This window comes from Pristiophorus japonicus, chromosome 1, assembly GCF_044704955.1.
Source record: "Pristiophorus japonicus isolate sPriJap1 chromosome 1, sPriJap1.hap1, whole genome shotgun sequence".
NCBI classification, from domain to species: Eukaryota; Metazoa; Chordata; class Chondrichthyes; family Pristiophoridae; genus Pristiophorus; species Pristiophorus japonicus.
This window is the reverse complement of record NC_091977.1, coordinates 501,762,784-501,786,138: the sequence shown is the minus strand read 5'-3', so window position 1 is coordinate 501,786,138 and position 23,355 is coordinate 501,762,784. Positions and strand designations below refer to the sequence as shown.

Genomic DNA, 23,355 nt, shown 5'->3' with positions numbered 1-23,355 from the left:
CCGGTCCCAGTCCGCTGTGGCCCCGAGTGAGTGCCAGTCCCGGTCCGCTGTAGCCCTGAGTGAGTGCCGGTCCCGGTCCGCTGTGGCCCCGAGTGAGTGCCGGTCCCGGTCCGGTGGCACTGATTGAGTGCCGGTCCCAGTCCGCTGTGGCCCCGAGTGAGTGCCAGTCCCGGTCCGCTGTAGCCCTGAGTGAGTGCCGGTCCCGGTCCGGTGGCCCTGATTGAGTGCCGGTCCCGGTCCGCTGTGGCCCCGAGTGAGTGCCGGTCCCGGTCCGCTGTGGCCCTGAGTGAGTGCCGGTCCCGGTCCGCTGTGGCCCTGAGTGAGTGCCGGTCCCGGTCCGCTGTGGCCCTGAGTGTGTGCTGGTCCCGGTCCGCTGTGGCCCCGAGTGAGTGCCAGTCCCGGTCCGCTGTAGCCCTGAGTGAGTGCCGGTCCCGGTCCGCTGTGGCCCTGAGTGAGTGCCGGTCCCGGTCTGCTGTGGCCCCGAGTGAGTGCCAGTCCCGGTCCGCTGTGGCCCTGATTGAGTGCCGGTCCCGGTCTGCTGTGGCCCTGATTGAGTGCCGGTCCCGGTCCGCTGTGGCTCCCGAGTGAGTGCCTTCCCAGTCCGCTGTGGCCCCGAGTGAGTGCCGGTCCCGGTCCGCTGTGGCCCTGATTGAGTGCCAGTCCCGGTCCGCTGTGGCCCCGAGTGAGTGCCGGTCCCGGTCCGCTGTGGCCCCTAGTGCGTGCCTTTCCAGTCTGCTGTGGCTCCCGAGTGAGTGCTGGTCCCGGTCCGCTGTGGCCCCGAGTGAGTGCCAGTCCCGGTCCGGTGGCCCTGATTGAGTGCCGGTCCCAGTCCGCTGTGGCCCCGAGTGAGTGCCGGTCCCAGTCCGGTGGCACTGATTGAGTGCCGGTCCCGGTCCGCTGTGGCCCTGAGTGAGTGCCGGTCCCGGTCTGCTGTGGCCCTGAGTGAGTGCCGGTCCCGGTCTGCTGTGGCCCTGAGTGTGTGCCGGTCCCGGTCCGCTGTGTCCCTGATTGAGTGCCAGTCCCGGTCCGCTGTGGCCCTGAGTGAGTGCAGGTCCCGGTCCGGTGGCCCTGATTGAGTGCCGGTCCCGGTCCGCTGTGGCCCCGAGTGAGTGCCGGTCCCGGTCCGCTATGGCCCCGAGTAAGTACCGGTCCTGGTCCACTGTGACCCTGAGTAAGTGCCAGTCCCAGTTCTCTGTGGCCCCGAGTGAGTGCTGGTCAGTGCGCTCCCTCCCCCTCTGACCCTCTCTGGTCCCTGAGTGAGTGCCTTCCCGGTCCGCTGTGCCCTCCGCTTCCCGCCCCTAGCCCAGGCCGAATGGCCTCCGATTTGCTTCCTGCACCGATTTCTTTAACACTCCACAAAGGTTTTCTCAAGAGGTCACATACGCTGGCCTAAGCAGAAATGGAGTAACTATCAGCTGGCCAAAGTTCACTAAATGGCCAGAATTGGCGTAGGTGGCTGGTTACGCCCCCTTTGGATTAAAAAAAATACTTAAAAAAAGTAACTAAATGAGTTACGCGAGTCCAAATTGATTGAGGAAACTGCGGATTTTTAAGTTAGGCCAGAAAGTTGCTGCAAAAAAATGGCACAAATCACTGTGGAAAATTGAGCCCATAATCTTGCAGTTGCAGAATCTCTTGTGTTTGTGAAATAAAGATAGCAGTTTAGCTTAGTAGCAGCTCTTAACAAAATCTTCTTGTCCTGAGCAATGGTGGTGGTGGTGTGGGGTACTAGGGAGTGATCATTTAGTTGATAGCAGCCTTGTATTGACTTCTAAGAGATGCCCAAGAGCGATACAGGTTGACACGTTCTCTGATTATGCCCTTCCCATTGCAGAAGCACTTTAACTCCACTCAGCAAGTCTTTCCTATGGTCCACTTTGGACATCAGGCTGTATCTTGCAACTCAGAAGTACATTAACACAGTGACCATAGACTCTAATTTTAGCCCATTTGATCTTGGTCTCGGTCTAAGCTTACCTCACCAAATCACTGCTACCAAATTTACCTTGACTTCCCTCTCATTCTTTTCAACCTGATTGGTGTCAGCACTATGGGCTGTTGCATTGTTTTCAAGATCAGATGAGATCATAGGTGATCTACTCCTTAAATCAGAAATAAAACTATTAGCTCTACCTTCATGGCATAGTTGGGAAGTCCACTGGGCAATAGGGTACTCAGCAGTACAGTCCAGGCAGACCCCAGGTTTGATCCCTGGTCTATGTTGAGTTGGCTGATCTCAGGCAAGGCAGCTGTAAGTTTACGACAGTTGCTACAAATAGTATGCTAACATTCTCTGTCTGGTATCACAGAATGAAGTTGAGTGAAGTACTACAGGACTACTGGCACCTACAACACCAAAGGGGATAAATTGTTTAGCTCCCATTTTTGTGTGTGAACCAAGTGCCACATAAATTACATGTGCCAGAAGAGGCCAGTCCAAGGACCACCTGAATTCGGTCTTCGGGCCTGATCTTAACATTTCAGGCTGCCACACCACCAGAGGCAACTAGGCCGCAAATAGACCTATGAAATTTGAGCAGAGCAGTCTAGATGCCAGCTCCACTCAGAGCAGCCCAGATTCCCAGAGTGATCCTAAAGCAGGCGTTAGGCTCTAATTAGCATGTGCACCACACTTTAGGAAATGTGATGGCCATAGAAAAGTTGCAGAAAAGATTTACAATAATGATTCCAGGAATGAGGGACTTCAGTTACTTTGATAGACTGGAGAAGCTGGGGTTGTTCTCCTTGGAGCAGAGAAGATTGAGAGGGGATTTGATCAAGGTGTTCAAAATCATGAGGGGTCTGGACAGGATAGATAGAGAGAAACTGTTTCCATTGGCAGAAGGGTCGAGAACCAGAGGACACAGATTTAAGGTGATTGGCAAAAGAACCAAAGGCGACGTAAGAAAAAACTTTGTTACACAGCATGTGGTTAAGATTTGGAATGCACTACCTGAAAGGGTGGTGGAGGCAGACTCAATGTTATCTTTCAAAGGGAATTTGGATAAGTATCTGAAGGGAAAAAGATTGTAGGGCTATGGGGAAAGGGCAGTGGAGAAGGACTAGTTGAGAGTTGGCACGGGCTCTATGGGCTGAATGGTCTTCTTCCATGCTGTAACCATTCCATGAAGCCAAATTTGGTCAAGGCCTCTGCCCGCCCAAGTGCCGCTCAAAGTGCCGCCGATGGCCGCCGAGGTACCGGACGGTACTTTTGGTGGGGTTTTCATCGCCGTGGTCTCTCGAAGGTTGGTGGGCGGCAAACCAACGACATACACCGCCAATGTGGGCAGCAGTTGGCGGGAGGTCTCATTCTCGGCGGCAGAGGCGCTTGCCGCCCAAGTGCTGCCGAGGATGGAGTCGAGCCCACGGAGGGTCGGAGTGGTAAAAATAAAAATCATCAACAAAAGAAAAATGAAACATCTGATGACCTTCAGGGGACCCCATCCAGGTAAGTACCTGTAAAGAAATAATTTAAAAACATTCCACTTCGCTTTTTTACAGGATCTTGACACTCACCATTCAGGACAGCCCAGCCGTCCTGCCGCCGACTCCATCCGACTCCCGCCCGCACCAATCTGGTATCTCGGCGGGCGGGTGTCTACTCACGCGCAGCGGCCGTCCGCTGACATCAGTGGGCGCTTCCCGGCGGCTCTCCCCTCTCGCCCGCTCCAGGCCACGTTGAAAGCGGCACTGGGCGGTTCAAGGAGAGGAATGTCGGCGGCAGTGGGCGGCAGTCGGCGGCAATGGGCGGTAAGTTCATCAAAATCAGTCTCTATGATTCTATGCCTGCTTTTGGTGGCATCCTCAAATGCCTGAAAAATGGCCGCCTTTCAGGCATCCAGGACTATGAAACATTGGTCCCCGAAAATAGCCCTCAAGGTGTCCATTTAATGCCTGTAAAACAAGCGAATTGTGTCCAAGTTCTATCCCCACATTTTCATCATAAATCATGACTGGAGAGACACTTAGAAGGGGTGAAATGTTAATCTGAGCTCTTTTAATAATTTAATATATTTCTTTCATAAAATGTCACAAAACTGGAATCTGAAATATATGCTACTCTTTTCTTGCAAGCATCCTTTTTTCACTTAACTGATAGATGATGATTGCTCTGTGACCCCTTTCACCAGCATACATAGATCTGCACATCTGAAGTTACTGCAATCCAGATGGTCTGAATCTATAATTGCCTCTTCACTGCTATTTTTATTTTTTTGTTTTAAAATATTCTACATACACACTCAGAAAAAAAAAATTGTTTCCTTTTATGTACTAATTTCCCTGCCAACTCATTTTGTCTCCATTCCGTGCCTGAAGATTTGGCTCCAGCTGCATTCTGTTCCACAGGCATTGGCCATCCTTCTTAACCTCACTCTTCCTCATCGTGCAGGGCAGCATATTATTCAACTGTGGGGGGGAAACCTGAGCCAGATCCTGTCCCCGCCTTGACAAACCACATTCATGTACTTTCCAGTAAGGGTTACTGAGCAGCACTTAGAGCTGCACTGTTGGCCAATGTATCCATTCCCTGGGACAGTTGGCACAGAGGCCAGCTGTGACACCCTTGCATGGCTATCTATCAGAACAATGTTGACAACTCAACAAGGTCAGAACCTGGGTAATTGTGGTGGAATGTCTCCTCCCATGTGCTCTTTTTATCACACACTAGGCCAAAACACGATCAGCAGATGTGATCATATCTAGCACGAGTGAATTCAAAGTCTGGCTGCCAGATTTGATTTCTGATATTCCCTTTTAACACTGCAGCTTGAATATGATAAAAATTGGTATGCATTGCGCATAATATGCACGTAAAGCATGCCAATTTAGCAGTGGGACGGCCTGCACCCAATCTGCCCAATCTACATTTGTGGGGTCCCTTTTTTAGGCATCCCAGGCCGTCACCTAAAACAGGCATTAGTCCCCTTGAATTTGTTAATGTAGAGCCTAATGCCTGTTTAAGGACCCCTTTACAAAATGAGTTACCGATGAGTTGCGAGCCATCGGTTCCACCATGTTCAGGATTCTTCAGCGGGCACTGGGTTGCCAACAACAGGGAAGTAAAATAGCATTTCTATGGAGCCAGGAGGAGCAAAAATACACCCCTGACCACAGTCCTACCGATCATGCCCCCTCCCCACCACACTATTGCCTGCTCCAACCCCCCCTTCCTGGAACTTACCTGAGAGCCAGTGCCAGCAAGGCAGGCAGGCCAACATTGATATTTTTCATGGGCTGAGCTGTGGTGCAGTCATCGCTGGCAGCTCGCCTCGAATATGAAGATGATTGTAGCGATCCTCAGAGACTTGAGCACAGAAATCTAGGCTGTTCCCAAATTTCCATATTGACGTTAAAGTTCTGAGGCTTCTTTTCAATGTATTGTGACAATGTTTGAACTGGGAATGTTTATCCCCTTTTAGTTTGGTACAGAAGAAAATCGTGGACACCTTGCCATTAGATGTCTTTAAGAGGTGCCCAGAATATCTGACCCTTGACAGCCAGCAATGATCAAGGAATTCTGTCTCGCTATCAATTGGCAGCACTTTCACCTCTGAGTCAAAAGGTTGTGGGTTCAAGTCCCTCTCCAGAGGCATGAGCACATAATCCAGGCTGATACTCCAGTGCAGTACTGAGAGAGTGCTGCACTGTTGGAGATGCCGTCTTTCGAATGAGACGTTAAACTGAGGCCCCGTCTGCCCTCTCTGATGGACGTAAAAGTTCCGATGGTACTATTTTGAAGAAGCGCAGGTGAGTTCACACTGGTGTCCAGGCCAATATTTATCCCTCAACCAACATCACTGAAACAAATTATGTGGTAATGATTGCATTGAAGTTTGTGAGACCTTGCTGTACACGAACTGGCTGCTGTGTTTCCTGCATTATGACAATGACTATACTTCAAAAGTACTTAATATGTTGTAATGCATTTTGGGATGCCCTGAGGTCTTGAAATAAAATATATTATTCTTTATTTATTTATTTATTTCCTTTTTTTTTCTTTCTTTCTAGAATGTATAAATCTTCAAGGTCTTTGATGTTGTACAGATAGACTGTCCAAACCTCTTAGTTGTGGATCATTGCCACGTGCACCTAATACTTGAGCTTCAATTTCAGCCCATTCGTCCTATATATGTGTCCTCAAACAGACAAAAACTGAGCTGCAGGTCTTACTCTGTCACGGAAACTCCTCTTTATCCAGAGATGTGCCTAATAACAGGGTGCTGCATAGGCAGGGCAGTTTATGGACTGAACTCAGCTGTGTTCATTCAATGAACAGCAATGGTGGTATTTATTGTGAACAAAGTGCCAGCTGGAACATAAATTTAGCCTTCTTCAGACCGATGGGTAGCCTGTGGCTTTTGGCCATATTTTTAAAATAGTTGGCAATAGTCTGGAGCTCCTCCAATGTTTTGGTCCAACAAAGCACAATCATCAGTGAACACCATCGCATGAGTTATGAATGGGTTATATGCTCAATTCCAGGGGTCCGATATGTCTTCCTTCAGCATGGCCGAGAAGAACAGGCTAAATAAGTTGGCTCCGCTGGTGGTAGGGAACACATTAGATATTGCCACGTTAATACTCCCTCTCCCTGCCATCCTATCATGCAGTTTTGAATGACATTGGTCAGCCCAGCCAAAATCAGCTAAGAGCTTCCATGGCGCCTTCCTGCTTACAGTCTCAAAAGCATATGGTTTTGGCTGAGATTTTGTACACAGCTTCTTTTAACTTTGTCCACCCAACTTCTAGTCCATTTATTACTGATATGTTGTTTAATGCTGCTGTGACAGTCTCGGTGAATTTCTGACATAACGTTGACTCACATCCAGCTTTACCGTGGTTTTGCCAGCATTTTGGTAATGATGAGAGGTGATGTCAAGAAACATCTTAAAGCAGATTTGTTATTGATCTATTCAACAGTCAGATTCAGGCATGCTGTCTTACAATGATACCGAAGAATGTAGGTCGCCGCTCCCCCTACCTTGATGCCACCTCCCCTTCCCCCGACCACCACTGCTTACCCCCAACCTGACCTCCAATCTTCCTCCCCACCTGGGCTCCGATTCCTCCTCGGCCTCAGTTTCTCCCTCATCAGCCCTCTCTTAACTGAGGGCTACTGCAACATTAGCATCAGCCCGATCTTCATTGCTTCTTCACCAGCTGGTTTATCTCACCATGATAGCTTGATGCTATAGAGACCTGAGGCCTAATATCAGGGCGCCTCTGGCCTCTCCATTCAGGTGCAGGGATCATACCCTGCGCCCTCCCCTTCCACTCCATGTGTTCAAAAATGGGAACGCTCAAATTTCTACCCTGATCACTGACCTACATTCCTATTGTTTATTTTCACAGCCTTTCTAATCAAAACTTCCCATAATCTAACCACTACTTCCCGGTTTGCACTAACATATGAAATTAGCGTTGAGAAAAGACCTTTCGGTCCATAAATGCTCACCCTCACCAATTGCTCGTAATGCAAACACACACTCACACACACCCATGGGACTGTGCCCCCTGGGACCGTACCCCCTGGATTTGTGCTGTCACACTCCTATTCCCGAGACACACGCTATCGGCAAACTCTGAAAAAACACATTCCAGCAACGTGTTCAAATTAATGCTAATCCTGCGGCAGGCAACAAAAAATTAAGAGATTTACCTCAAATATTTCTCTATTCTTTTCTTCTTTGCTGACAGCCCTTCACAGTGGTTGCCCATAACAAAAATCAGTCGCATATCTGTTAAATCTTTCTGGAAAAAAGACTGAGATTATATCCAAGACTTTTCTGATTTGAACAGCTGAGTACCACATTGAACCTACCAAGAACATCATTGGCGGAGCTTTATTTTCAACTTGTCTGAAGCTGGATAGTAAACAGGAGTCCCGGTGATTGATAAGGGTAATTTTCCAGCCTATCTGCACTTGCTCTGGGACTTGTTGATGATGTAATCACGTACATTACTGTAGAACTGTACCATGGTTTGCAAAGTGTTAAAACACTCAAGGCTGGTGACATAAATTGAAAGGCAGCCACAAATTGTTTCTAAAAGGATAATATTCAACTTACACCACATTTTTAAACATTAATCCCTTTCTTAAAAGAATCAAGCCCCAACCGGTACTGATTTATAAAAACTGATAAAAATCTAGGGCTGGGACACATGCCAATCTGTTGGTGCACATAAAAACAACTAGTCCTTAACAGACCTGGCCTTGGTGTCTTTTATTCACTTATTAATTTCATTATTGTCTGTGGGACCTTGCTGTGCACAAATTAGCTATTACATTTCCCTACATTACAACAGTGACTACACTTGGGACATTTGGCACATCCTGAGGTCATGAAAGGCACTATATAAATGCGAATGTTGTACTTTCCCTGGAGCAAAAGTACAAAATTGCAGAGCTGCGGGGAAAGGGCAGGAAGTGGGCTTAGCTGAAGTGCTCTTGCAGAAAGAGGCATGGGCTTGATGGGCCAAATGGCGTCCTTCTGTGCTGTAACTATTCTATGATTCTATGATGTATTACGATGCGTGGACTGCATGGTTTGACAAAGTGTCCCGAACATTTCTGCTGGAGTCAAAGGAAAAAGGCCTTCAAAGACTGAGGAAGGTTAAGGGAATGCAATACCTGTACTGCGTTCCCCATGAATGGGTTAGTACTGCTTGGCTTGGAGCCTCAGGCTTCAGGACAACACAAAATTCTACACTAAGACAAACCATTGGGAGTAAATCATCGACAATAAATCCACAAACACAACACAAAAATATTCTCTCAGAGCACTGTTGCTTAAAATTAAAACATACAGCAGAACCCAGCAGAGCGCGCATCTTCATTTTAAATTGAAATCTTTACTTTTAACTAAATGAATTTTTAAGGGAGAAGACACTTTGAAAAGCACTACTGGAAGATCTGTTTCATTTGGGAATTATCAAGAAAACAACTTCCTTTAATAAATTCAGTCTGATGAGGGCAGGCTTTAACAAACTGTGGAGGGAGGCTGGAAGTGCGTGTAATAACAGCCTTCAATTGTGTCATACATCACTTTAAGTGGATCTGCTCGCAAAAAGAGCACAAAGGAGCTAAGTGAAAGAACCGAGCTTTCCTTTATCTTTCTGGCATCCACTGTTTCGAGGCAGCATGTTGCAGTGAAATGCTTTGGGGAGCAGTACTGATGATTTTCAATGCATACCATGTATTACCTGCCGACTCTGCTTCCTTCACAGGCTGCAAGAACGTCCACTATGACCTGGTCTTTCTGCTGGACACGTCCTACAGCGTGGGAAAGGAGAACTTTGAAAAGGTCAGGCAGTGGGTGGCCAATTTGGTGGAGACGTTTGATATCGGTCCAGATAAAACCAGGGTAGGGGTCGTAAGCTACAGCGACAAGCCGCACACAGAATTCAACTTAGGTGCTTACCACAACATAGAGGATATCAAGCAGGCTGCGGCGAGCATCAGGTACCGCCGAGGGAATACCATAACTGGGGAGGCCATTGGCTACATCACTTTGAATAGCTTCTCGCAACAGGCGGGCGCAAGACCCAATGATCCGAACATTCAGAAAGTGGCAATCCTCTTGACAGATGGCAGAAGTCAGGATGAAGTGTTGCCGAATGCTACCTTGGCTCACTCCGCTGGCATCAGGCTCTTTGCCGTGGGTGTTGGTGATGCCCTTAAGGAGGAACTGGAGGAGATCGCCTCAGAACCCAAATCGGCTCACATGTTCCACGTTACTGATTTCAATGCTATAGATAGGATCCGAGGAATACTGCGACAAAGACTGTGTCAAAGTAAGTACTTACTGCTTGTAATGGGGTAAAGCACATCGGGCAAGATGTTACCTAAAGGTTTTAGAAAAGCATATACATTATTTTACCTAATGGACTTCATGTGTCTGTGAACTTTTGATCATTCATTTTTGAAATGTATGTAACTGCAATCATCCATGATTTAAAGTAACTATGTCAACCTGCCTGAGGCAGAGACGTATATGTGATTGGACAAGCAAATGTTATCCTTGGAGGAGGGTATCTGCTGCAGCTCCCCGGTTTGGTGTGGTGGAAAATCGGTCAGCTTCTGCACAGAGCCAGCTGGTAGATTCGGCTTGCTGGAGGTTGGGGGAGGGGATTGGGATGGGGGTGGGGAGGGGTGTAATAGGAGGGTCGAATTCTGGGAGACAGCAGTGGGCCAGAAGAATGCTCCTCCTGGCACCCCCCCCAAAAAATGATTAAATGTAACAACTCACCTTCTCGGAGTGACCGTCAGCCTTTAGGACTGCTGGTTGGGCCACTCAATGCCTGGAAAAACCGTTCCACCTCATTTCTCCATGAAAATTGCAAAACTGGCGTAGGACTCTCATTTGTATATTTGAACAGGCTTCCGCCTGTTTTGGGCAACTCCGATTTAAAAACCTGCCTGAAATTAGAATCAGTCCATAAATTGGGTGTCCGAGGTCCCCTCCAGAGTTTGCTCTGCAGTCATCCATTTTTCAGATGAGATACTCAGGGCTGGCAATTGAAAATTCCTTCATGTGTTCCTTTAGAAAGTCTGCTACTTAAATCAACATTCATAATCGGTAAACATAAACTAGCAAATTTGCCAAGTCAGCAGCAAGGATCGTTTAAATTGGCAATTTGACTTATCTGGACCCTGTGCATATGTGAAGGGATGCTAGATAAGCACACTCGGGAGAAAGGAATAATAGGATATAATGATGGCATGAGATAAAGTAAGGTGGGAGAAGGTTCATGTGGAGCATAAACACCGGCATAGGGCTGAATGGTCAGCTCCTTCTCTATTAATTCGATGTAATTTGTGTTTCTGTCTGTGTGTGCACTTGCTGCTGCACTCCCACCGTGCCCCCTCACCCGAAACAAAGACGGTTGCAATTCACAGATCAGAGAATTGATTTTTTTTACTTTTATTATTCGATGGCGATGGATCATTTGTGGGAAAAATGCTGGTTTGCTTGACTTTTAAGCTGCTATTCTGCAATCGTCATCAGCAAAACTTCAAAACGCACAATGATATAAAAAAACAAAGATTTTCTTTTCATATTGGAACAGATTTTGCTCTCATGAGTTGAACAGAGCTGAAGGTTTGCGCTGTGAACCTGCCAGGCCCATGCTCATTAAAGCTGGAAGCGACTTGCGCTGGCAATTTCTTGGGGGTATCTCACGCTCCACCACTGCCACTTCACCGAAGGTTTGGGGGTGGAAAGTTCCATCTTTATGTGCTTAAATGGGGTTTCGCGCCGAGGAACACCAATGTTACAGCGGCGGAGCAGCAGAAACCCCGAGCTAATTAACCCCTCTGAATTTCATGCCATTGGACTGGGCTGGTGCTCAGATTCAGGCTCAAGAGGTGAACGTATATAGTGCGCTTAAGCCACTCTGCCAGACAGCCAACAAAAAAAAAAGTCTCGTCGTGTCTGGAATAAGTGAGGTGATCCAAAATATTTCTGCCCATGATTTATTTTAAGTGCTGCACAGTCAAAGGATAACTAATGACAGTTCTTTCCATTTTCACTGGATGAAAGCATCTAATTATTCATGAAACTAGCAAATGACTTGAAAGAAGTAATTAAAGGGTACCGTCTTCATCTCCAAGGCAATAGAAGAGGCAGGCCAGCCGTGAATCATTTTTGACTCAGTGATGTCAGGCACATGGAGTGTGACGTTCTCACAATCCACTGTTTTCATGTGGATTACTTCACTCATCGGATATTTGGCAAAGGAAGAATACAGGTTTGCCAAATGTATTTCGATCAAGGCTGTGGCCCTTTAATTATTTTAGAACTCTGGCAAGACACTTGGACTATGAATGTGCTGAATGCTCAATGCTGATTAGAAGGAGGTGCAATATAAAGGCTAGAAGGTGAATCTTTGGTACCAACCCAACACTGGCCACTGTAATCATTAGTTTTGCACTGTTTCACTATCCTGGTGTTGCACAAGTTTAGACAATCCCTGAACACTATAATAGTTATAGGGGGAAAGTAACTGGACACTAATCAGTATCTATATGGCATCTCATCCCTTTCTTTTATGCTTCAGAATTTCTGGTCTGGAGCTGCATTTGAGAAGGCGTTTTCTGTAGGACTTCTATGGCATCATAAACCCACTCAATTGCATTATGTATGGGAACTAGAACCAGAAAATTTACAGCACAGCAAGCCATTTGGCCCATCATGTCTGCGCTAGCTCTTTGCGAGTAACCTAAAACCAATTCTGCTACTCATGCTCTGCCCGTCTTATTCTCTGCCTCAGATATTCATCCAGTTTTCCCTTAAAAGTTGCAATGGTCTCTGCCTCGACCACTCTCTGTGGCAAACATTCCATGCAACAAATACTCACTGTGTAAAGAACTTTTCTTAGCATCTCTCCTTACTCTCTTAATGATCCCCTCATTGATGACACTTTTAAGGAATTCTTATATTTGAACTCCTCAGTCTTATTGTTATCCATACCATTCAACATCTTCTTTTTGAGTATATAAGTTTAATTCTTTTGTTTTCCATCCAAAATGTATACATCACATTTCTCCGCGTTAAATTGGCAATTCCGATGCCCACCTGTCTGCCCATTCTGCTAACATGTCTATGTTAGCAGAATGAAGCCTTTTACAGTCTGCATTACCATTTTGTGTCATCAGTAAATTTCAAGCTTGTGATCCTCCTGCCCAATTCCAAAATCATCCATACATAGGTAGGAATACAGATAAGAAACTGTGGTAACCAACTACCCACTTCCCATCAACATGAGAAGGGGACGGAGACTCAGGATTATCACTGGATGAAGAATGGGCAAGTTCTGTTTTACTCAGAGGGTTACTAGAACATGGAATAACTTACCACAAGTGGATACTGAAGCAAAAACTATAACATAATTTAAAAGCAAGTTGAATAAATACTCAAAAAAGCAAAAGATAAAAGGATATGGGGAAAAGGCAGGAAATACGATTAGAACACTTTAGTTGAAGAGCTTGCACCAGTATAATCACAAGGCAGAATGGACTCATTCTGTGCTGTAATTTGTATTACTCTCGTGGCTAATAATAAAAAAGCATGGACTGACGTCTGCCTTATTTGCTGGGGATGGGAATCCTGTCATTCTGATAGAGACCCTTTTTGCAATTTGTTAAACTTTGTTTAACAATGCCTAATTTGCAATTAGGGAACTCATCATTAAGAGATGATTTTGAAATTAAATGAAACCTTGGTGAGATCGGTATTAGTATTGTCAGTATTGTGTCCAATGTTGATCCCAGAACTTAGAGGATTGAGCAATGAAGATTGTTTGTGTCTGCTGTGACTTTTCTCTCTTGAAACAAGAAGACTAAGGGGAGACTGGATATAAGTTTTTAAGATAATGAAGGGGTACTGATTGGTTGATACAATACACAGATTTCCAAAATGATAGGGTATATATGAGATTTGTATCAAATTATAGAATGAAACAGCACAGAAGGAGACCATTCAGCCCATCGTGCCTATGCTGGCTCTTTGGTAGAGCTATCCAATTAATCCCACTACCTTGCTCTTTCCCCCAAAGCCTTGTAATTTTTTCCCTTCATATCTATTCATATAAGATAATGAAAGCTAAATAGGTAATGTTGTTTTAACAAAAAGGGTGATCAACATTTGAAACAAACTTTCAGGTGTTTAAACAGGAAACTTTAAGTGATTTTGTCATAATTCAGATGGGAGGAAAAGCAATGTGTGAGGAGGACACAAAAAATCTGCAAAAGGACATTGACAGGCTAAGTGAGTGGGTAAAAATTTGGCAGATGGAGTATAATGTTGGAAAGTGTGAGGTCATGCACTTGGGCAGAAAAAAAATCAAAGAGCAAGTTATTATTTAAATGGAGAAAGATTGCAAAGTGCTTCAGTACAGTGGGACCTGGGGGTACTTGTGCATGAAACACAAAAGGATAGTATGCAGGTACAGCAATGATCAGGAAGGCCAATGGAATCTTGGCCTTTATTTCAAAGGGGATGGAGAAGGTTCACTAAGTTGATTCCGGAGATGAGGGGGTTGACTTATGAGGAAAGGTTGAGTAGGTTGGGCCTCTACTCATTGGAATTCAGAAGACTGAGAAGTGATCTTATCGAAACGTATAAGATTATGAGGGGGCTTGACAAGGCAGATGCAGAGAGGATGTTTCCACTGATGGGGGAGACTAGAACTAGAGGGCATGATCTTAGAATAAGGGGCCGCCCATTTAAAACTAAGATGAGGAGAAATTTCTTCTCTCAGAGGGTTGTAAATCTGTGGAATTTGCTTCCTCAAAGAGCTGTGGAAACTGGGACATTGAATAGATTTAAGACAGAAATAGACAGTTTTTTAAACAATAAGGGGATAAGGGGTTATGGGGAGCGGGCAGGGAAGTGGAGCTGAGTCCATGATCAGATTAGCCATGATCTTATTGAATAGTGGAGCAGGCTCGAGGAGCCATATGGCCGACTCCTTTTCCTATTTCTTATGTTCTTATGTTCTTAGTTGTTAAACTTTATAATTGATTTCACCCAAAAACCCAAATATTCGCCCAATATAAATTGGAATGCAGCTTTGTCACTCATCTGCGGTTATTATTCACTTCAGTGACCACCACTTATCCTCACATGTGCACCAACATACTTTCAGTTCACAAGTGAAATGTTGTCCGTCCAGTCTAATCAGTGCAGCTCTGTAATGTCTCTGCCTTTGACTGCTGACAGCCGCGAGACTGTCGGCACTCAGCACTCGACTAGTGAGCAGAGTTTGATGCGGGCAGTCATTCACAACATAAAGATTGCCAAGTCCATGGGTTAGAGATTTGCCTCACTTACTGTACTTTGGCACAAATCTTTTTCTATTAGAAGTAATGAATAATTTTATACATAATGGAATCGATATTTAAATGTTATAGTCTAGTATTTATTTTTCCCCAGCATGCAGCTTTAACAACAGTGGGAAACTTGGATAACTGGTTGTCTTCTCTCCCACCCACACACCCCTTCCCCCCTCCACACCTCTCTATTAGACAAGCAGGGATTACATTTACGAATGACCTCAGCCCCTGGCACCTATCTTTGCTGGCTGTAAGGGAGGGGGAGTCATTACTTCTGACAGCCCATGTTTAGTGAGGTATGTCTCTCTCCGTATATATACCACCATTTTACTTAAAGGGAAAATACGCATAAAACTGCGCTAGGCCAAATTCAGATTTTCCTGATTTAATCTAAAAGGTTCAATCAGTTTGGATATACATTTGATGCTCATTCTGAAAATGAAAGATGCATCTATTATGTTTTCTAGGCTTTATGCCAAAGTTTTCTCTCAAAGTCAATGCTGAAGACCACCCAATAATAAACACTCACTCCTATGACTATATATACAATGTCTGTCTTGTAAGTATTGTCCAGGGCTAGCTGCAACGTGAACCCTTGGTATGAGCCTTCTCATGTTCTTCAGATGGTGGAATAATAAATAATCTGGGGAGAATATTAACCTAAAAAAACAGTGGGTTGGGGCATGGGGGTAGTTAGTGTTCAAAATCTGAACCAACATGAACCCGCCTCTAACCCGCCCACTTCCTGTTTCAACAGAGGCGGGATGTCTATTTAAATATTATAACGAGGCTGGAAACCTCTACTTTAACATCCATTTTGTGTTTAACTGTAGCCGGTCGGATTTTGCACACCTCGTAAAACTTGCCAGCTACAGCAAGGCCAGAACTGCTGCATTCAGGCGGTACCTTTACACCTACCTCCTGGATCCAGAGTCCCTGCCTAACCCACTCCCGACGATCAGAGAACCCCCGACCCCACTGCCATTGGATCTCAATCACACCCCTAGGCATTCCCCCAGGCCTACCCCCGCCCTGCCCCATAGTCTCCGATCACCACCCCAGGCCGCCGAAACCCTCACACCCAGGTCACCAATCCCCGCTCGAGGCCACCAATCCCCCCACCAGGTCTCCGATCCCTCTAGGATGCCTCTCCCCCAAGATGTCTGATCCATCCTCGAGGCCTCCCACACCACCAGGTCTCCAATCCCTCCACAAGGCCTCCCTCCCCACCCGAATCCACCAATCCCCCCCCCTCCCACCGTCCTGGTAGAATGGGGGCAGAAGCAAAAGATAGAAAGAAGAAAAGTAAAAGTGGAGGGCAGAGAAACCTAAGGCGAAAAGAAAAAAGGGCCACATTACAGCAAAATTCTAAAGGGCAAAAAGTGTTAGAAAGACAAGCCTGAAGGCTCTGTGTCTCAATCCGAGGAGTATTAGGAATAAGGTGGACGAATTAGCTGCGCAGATAGCAGTTAACGGGTATGATGTAATTGGCATCACGGAGACATGGCTCCAGGGTGACCAAGGCTGGGAACTCAACATCCAGGGGTATTCAACATTTAGGAAGGATAGACAGAAAGGAAAAGGAGGCAGGGTGGCATTGCTGGTTAAAGAGGAAATTAATGCAATAGGAAGAAAGGACATTAGCTTAGATGATGCGGAATCGGTATGGGTGGAGCTACGGAATACCAAAGGGCAGAAAATGCTCGTGGGAGTTGTGCACAGACCACCAAACAGTAGTAGTAAAGTCGGGGACAGCATCAAACAAGAAATTAGGGATGCATGCAATAAAGGTGCAGCAGTTATCATGGGTGACTTTAATCTACACATTGATTGGGCTAACCAAACTGGTAGCAATGCGGTGGAGGAGGATTTCTTGGAGTGTATTAGGGATGGGTTTCTAGACCAATATGTTGAGGAACCAACTAGGGAGCTGGCCATCCTAGACTGGGTGATGTGTAATCAGAAAGGACTAATTAGCAATCTTGTTGTACGAGGCCCCTTGGGGAAGAATGACCATAACATGGCAGAATACTCTATTAAGATGGAGAGTGACAAAGTTAATTCAGAAACTAGGGTACTGAACTTAAGGAAAGGTGACTTCGATGGTTTGAGGCGTGAATTGGCTAGAATAGACTGGCAAATGATAATTAAAGGGCAGTTGGTGGATAGGCAATGGCAAACATTTAAAGACCACATGGAGGAACTTCAGCAATTGTACATCCCTGTCTGGAGTAAAAATAAAACGGGGAAGGTGGCTCAACCATGGCTAACAAGGGAAATTAAGAATAGTGTTAAATCCAAGGAAGAGGCATATAAATTGGCCAGAAAAAGCAGCAAACCTGAGGACTGGGAGAAATTTAGAATTCAGCAGAGGAGGACAAAGGGTTTAATTCGGAGGGGGAAAATAGAGTATGAGAAGAAGCTTGCTGGGAACATAAAAACTGACTGCAAAAGCTTCTATAGATATGTGAAAAGAAAAAAGATTAGTGAAGACAAACGTCAGTCCCTTGCAGTCAGATTCAGGTGAATTTATAATGGGGAATAAAGAAATGGCAGACCAATTGAACAAATACTTTGGTTCTGTCTTCACGAAGGAAGACACAAATAACCTTCCGGAAGTACTAGGGGACCAAGGGTCTCGTGAGAAGGAGGAACTGAATGATATCCTTATTAGGCGGGAAATTGTGTTAGGGAAATTGATGGGATTGAAGGCCAATAAATCCCCAGGGCCGGATAGTCTGCATCCCAGAGTACTTAAGGAAGTGTCGCTAGAAATAGTGGATGCATTGGTGAGCATTTTCCAACAGTCTATCGACTCTGGATCAGTTCCTATGGACTGGAGGGTAGCTAATGTAACACCACTTTTTAAAAAGGGAGGGAGAGAGAAAATGGGTAATTATAGATCGGTTAGCTTGACATCAGTTGTCGGGAAAATGTTGGAATCAATTATTAAGGATGAAAAAGCAGCGCATTTGGAAAGCAGTAACAGGATCGGTCCAAGTCAGCATGGATTTATGAAGGGAAAATCATGTTTGACAAATCTTCTGGAAATTTTTGAGCATGTAACTGATAGAGTGGACAAGGGAGAACCAGTGGATGTGGTGTATTTGGACTTTCAAAAGGCTTTTGACAAGGTCCCACACAAGAGATTGGTGTGCAAAATCAAAGCACATGGTATTAGGGATAATATAATGACATGCATAGAGAACTGGTTGGCAGACACGAAGCAGAGAGTCGGGATAAACGGGTCCTTTTCAGAATGGCAGGCAGTGACTAGTGGAGTGCTGCAGGGCTCAGTGCTGGGACCCCAGCTCTTTACAATACACATCAATGATTTGGATGAAGGAATTGAGTGTTATATCTCCAAGTTTGCAGATGACACTAAACTGGGTGGTGTGAGCTGTGAGGGGAACGCTCGGAGGCTGCAGGGTGACTTGGACAGGTTAGGTGAGTGGTCATATGCATGGCAGATGCAGTATAATGTGGAAAAATGTGAGGTTATTCACTCTGAGGGCAAAAACGCGAAGACAGAATATTATCTGAATGGCGGCAGATTAGGAAAAGGGGAGGTGCAACGAGACCTGGGTGTCATGGTTCATCAGTCATTGAAAGTTGGCATGCAGGTACAGCAGGTGTGAAGAAAGCAAATGGTATGTTGGCCTTCATAGCTAGGGGATTTGAGTATAGGAGCAAGGAGGTCTTACTGCAATTGTACAGGGCCTTGGTGAGGCCTCACCTGGAATATTGTGTTCAGTTTTGGTCTCCTAATCTGAGGAAGGATGTTCTTGCTATTGAGGGAGTGTAGCGAAGGTTCACCAGACTGATTCCCGGGATGGCAGGATTGACATCTGAGGAGAGACTGGATCAACTGGGCCTTTATACATTGGAGTTTAGAAGGATGAGAGGGGATCTCATAGAAACATATAAGATTCTGACGGGACGGGACAGGTTAGATGCGGGTAGAATGTTCCGATGTTGGGGAAGTCCAGAACCAGGGGACATAGTCTTAGGATAAGGGATTGGCTATTTCGGACTGAGATGAGAAGAAACTTCTTCACTCAGAGAGTTGTTAACCTGTGGAATTCCCTGCTGCAGAGAGTTGTTGATGCCAGTTCATTGGAGATATTCAAGAGGGAGTTAGATATGGCCCTTGCGGCTAAGGGGATCAAGGGGTATGGAGAGAAAGCAGGAAAGGGGTACTGAGAGAATGATCAGCCATGATCTTATTGAATTGTGGTACAGGCTCGAAGGGCCGAATGGCCTACTCCTGCACCTATTTTCTATGTTTCTATGTTTCTATGTTTCCTCCGGCCCTCCCTGTGCTGCTCCTCCAGCCCCTGATCCTCTTCTGACCCCCTGCCATCATCTTCCGGCCCCAGACTCTCTTTGGATCCCCCCTTCCCGATCTTCTCCCCGGTCCAGAGAACTTTGGAATCCATCTTGATCTTTCGTGGCCCAAGACTCTCTTCAATCTTCTACCAGCACAGCCCCAAGTGATCCCTTCCTCCTCATTTACACTTACCTACTGGATCCAGGGTCCCTGCCTAACCCACTCCCTATGATCAGAGACCCCCCCCCCTTCCCGCCACGAGACCTCAATCACACCCCTGGGCAGTTCCCCAGGCCTACCACCCCCCAACCCCACCAATCAAGTCTCCGATCACCACCCCAGGCCTCCAAAACCCTCACCGCCAGAAGTAGTAGCAGGATATTTGGAAAAGCATAATTCGGTCAGGCAGCGTCAGCATGAATTTATGAAAGGGAAATATTGTTTGACAAATTTGCTGGAATTCTTTGAGGATATAACAAACAAGGTGGATAAAGGGGAACCAGTGGATGTGGTGTATTTGGACTTCCAGGAGGCATTTGACAAGGTACCACATAAAAGGTTACTGCAGAAGATTAAAGTTCACGGGTTGGGGATAATATATTAGCATGAATAGAGGATTGGCTAACGAACAGAAAACAGAGAGTCGGGATAAATGGTTCATTCTCGGACTGGCAACCAGTAACTAGTGGGGTGCCACATGGATTAGTGCTGGGACCCCAACTATTTACAATCTACATTAACGACTTGGAAGAAGGGACTGAGTGTAACGTAGTCAAGTTTGCTGACGATATAAAGATGGGAGGAAAAGCAATGTGTGAGGAGGACACAAAAAATCTGCAAAAGAACAAAGACAGACTAAGTGAGTGGGTAAAAATTTGGCAGATGGGGCATAATGTTGGAAAGTGTGAGATCATGCACTTTGGCAGAAAAAAATCAAAGAGTAAGTTATTACACAAATGGAGAAAGATTGCAAAGTGCTGAAGTACAGCTGGACCTGGGAGTACTTGTGCATGAAACACAAAAGGTTAGTATGCAAGTACAGCAAGTGATCAGGAAGACCAATGATATCTTGGCCTTTATTGCAAAGGGGATGGAGTATAAAAGCAGGGTATTCGTGAGGCCACTGCGAGGACATTGGAATACTGCGTGCAGTTTAGTTTCCATATTTACAAGAGGATCATCATCATCATAGGCAGTCTCTCGGAATTGAGGAAGACTTGCTTCCATTCTTAGCATAAGTCCTTAGGTGGCTGCACAGTCCAATACGAGAACCACAGTCTCTGTCACAGGTGGGATAGATAGTCATTGAGGGAAATGGTTGGCAGGGAGCCTAGTTTGCCACACGCTCCTTCCGCTGCCTGCGCTTGATTTCTGCATGCTCTCGGCGCCGAAACTCGAGGAGCTCATCGCCCTCCCGAATGCACTTCCTCCACTTCGGCCGGTTCTCCCAGGTGTCAGTGGGGATGTTGCACCTTATCAGGGAGGCTTTGAGGGTGCCCTTGTAACGTTTCCTCTGCCCGCCTTTGGCTCGTTTGCCTTGGGCGAGTTCCGAGTAGAGCGCTTGCTTTGGGAGTCTCCTGTCTGGCATGCGAACTATGTGGCCTTCCCAGCAGAGCTGATCAAGTGTGGTCAGTGCTTCAATACTGGGGATGTTGGCCTGGACGAGGACGCTAATGTTTGTGCGCCTGTCCTCCCAGGGGATTTGCAGGATCTTGCGGAGACATCGCTGGTGGTATTTCGTCAGCGACTTGAGGTGTCTACTGTGCATGGTCCACGTCTCTGAGTCATACAGGAGAGCGGGTATTACTACAGCCCTGTAGACCATGAGCTTGGTGACAGTTTAGAGGGACTGGTCTTCAAACACTCTTTTCCTCAGGCGGCCGAAGGCTGCACTGGCACACGAAAGGCGGTGTTGGACCTCGTCGTCAATGCTTGCTTTTGTTGATAGGAGGCTCCCAAGATAGGGGAAGTGGTCCACGTTGTCCAGGGCCACGCCGTGGATCTTGATGTCTGGGGGGGGGGGGGCAGTGCTGTGCAGCGAGGGCAGGCTGGTGGAGGACCTTTGTCTTACTCATGTTTAGCATAAGGCCCATGCTTTCATATGTCTCGGTAAATATGTCGACTATGTCCTGAAGTTCAGCCTCTGTGTGTGCACACTCGCAAGCATCGTCCACGTACTATAGGTCGACGACAGGATATACTTGCTTTGGAGGCAGTTCAGAGAGGGTTCACTCGGTGGATTCTGGAGATGAGGGGGTTGACCAAGAAGGAAAGGTTGAGTAAGTTGGGCCTCTACACATTGGAATTCAGAAGATTGAGAGGTGATCTTATCGAAACGTATAAGATTATGAGGGGGCTTGACAAGGTGGATGGAGAGGGAATGTTTCCATTGATGGGGGAGACTGGAACTAGGTGGCATAATCATAGAATAAGGGGCCGCTCATTTAAAGCTGAGATGAAGAGAAATTTATTTTCTCAGAGGGTTGTAAATCTGTGGAATTTGCTGCCTCAGAGAGCTGTGGAAACTGGGACATTGAATAAATTTAAGACAGAGATAGACAGTTTCTTAACCGAAAAGGGAATAAGGGGTTTTGGGGAGCGGGCAGAAAAGTGGACCTGAGTTCATGATCGGATAACCCAAGATCGTGTAACATAGCGGAGTAGGATCAAGGGGCCGTACGGCCTCCTTCTGCTCCTATTTCTTATGTTCTTATGTTCTCCTCTGTGCAGCTTAGTGCCGCAGGTCTACGCTCCCAGGGCTAGCCAGCCTCTCAATCTGGCTGGCTGGCTGCAGGTGGGAAAGTCGTCAGAGCTGCTGTAAACCCTTTCTCTCGGGTTTCCTGACCGCCTCGGAACCCGCCCGCCCCCAACCCGCCATCTCAATTAAAATGCAACCCTTTTTGAGGCATGTATGAATTAGATCACAAACAGCTAATCAGGTTGATTAAGTGCACAAGTTAAACCGTAACATGAAGTCAATACAGCAGAGTTCCCTTGGTTCCAGTTTTTGTAATTTATACCTTTTTGAGTTTTAAGGAGGTGCAAGTTAGAGATTCTGCAGCCATTTAAGAAATAGTTAGATACAGCGATTTGAGGACTTTAGGATCTTTCTGAACAGCAGACTTTAGATGTACCAAAGTGCCTTCCTCATCCATAGCTACATTGTGATCTTCTGAATAAAAAATTAGCTGCACTTTTCCAACTCTCTTTATTCATTCTCGGGATGTGAGTGTCTTTGGCAAGTCCAGCATTTATTGCCCATCGCCAGTTGCACTAGTACAATTGAGTGACTTGCTAGGCTACCTCGAAAAGTAGTTAACATAGAAAATAGGTGCAGGAGTAGGCCATTCGGCCCTTCGAGCCTGCACCGCCATTCAATGAGTTCATGGCTGAACATGCAACTTCAGTACCCCATTCCTGCTTTCTCGCCATACCCCTTGATCCCCCTAGTAGTAAGGACTACATCTAACTCCTTTTTGAATATATTTAGTGAATTGGCCTCAACAACTTTCTGTGGTAGAGAATTCCACAGGTTCACCACTCTCTGGGTGAAGAAGTTTCTCCTCATCTCGGTCCTAAATGGCTTACTCCTTATCCTTAGACTGTGACCCCTGGTTCTGGACTTCCCCAACATTGGGAACATTCTTCCTGCATCTAACCTGTCTAACCCCATCAGAATTTTAAACGTTTCTATGAGGTCCCCTCTTATTCTTCTGAACTCCAGTGAATACAAGCCCAGTTGATCCAGTCTTTCTTGATAAGTCAGTCCCGCCATCCCGGGAATCAGTCTGGTGAACCTTCGCTGCACTCCCTCAATAGAAAGAATGTCCTTTCTCAAGTTATGAGACCAAAGCTGTACACAATACTCCAGGTGTGGCCTCACCAAGGCCCTGTACAACTGTAGTAACACCTCCCTGCCCCTGTACTCAAATCCCCTCGCTATGAAGGCCAACATGCCATTTGCTTTCTTAACCGCCTGCTGTACCTGCATGCCAACCTTCAATGACTGATGTACCATGACACCCAGGTCTCGTTGCACCTGCCCTTTTCCTAATCTGTCAACATTCAGATAATAGTCTGTCTCTCTGTTTTTGCCACCAAAGTGGATAAGCTCACATTTATCCACATTTTACTTCATCTGGCATGCATTTGCCCACTCACCTAACCTATCCAAGTCAATCTGCAGCCT

The 23,355-nt window shown here is 46.2% G+C and overlaps 1 protein-coding gene across 1 annotated transcript in view; it reads left to right on the top strand.

The window, feature by feature from the left end:
* col22a1 (collagen, type XXII, alpha 1) overlaps window positions 1-23,355 on the top strand; it is a 463,862-nt gene that overhangs the window by 67,961 nt on the left and 372,546 nt on the right. Inside the window, exon 3 of the mRNA XM_070888428.1 lies at window positions 9,229-9,795. Within this exon, the coding sequence (XP_070744529.1) occupies window positions 9,229-9,795 (567 nt within the window). The remainder of the gene's footprint in view (window positions 1-9,228; window positions 9,796-23,355) is intronic.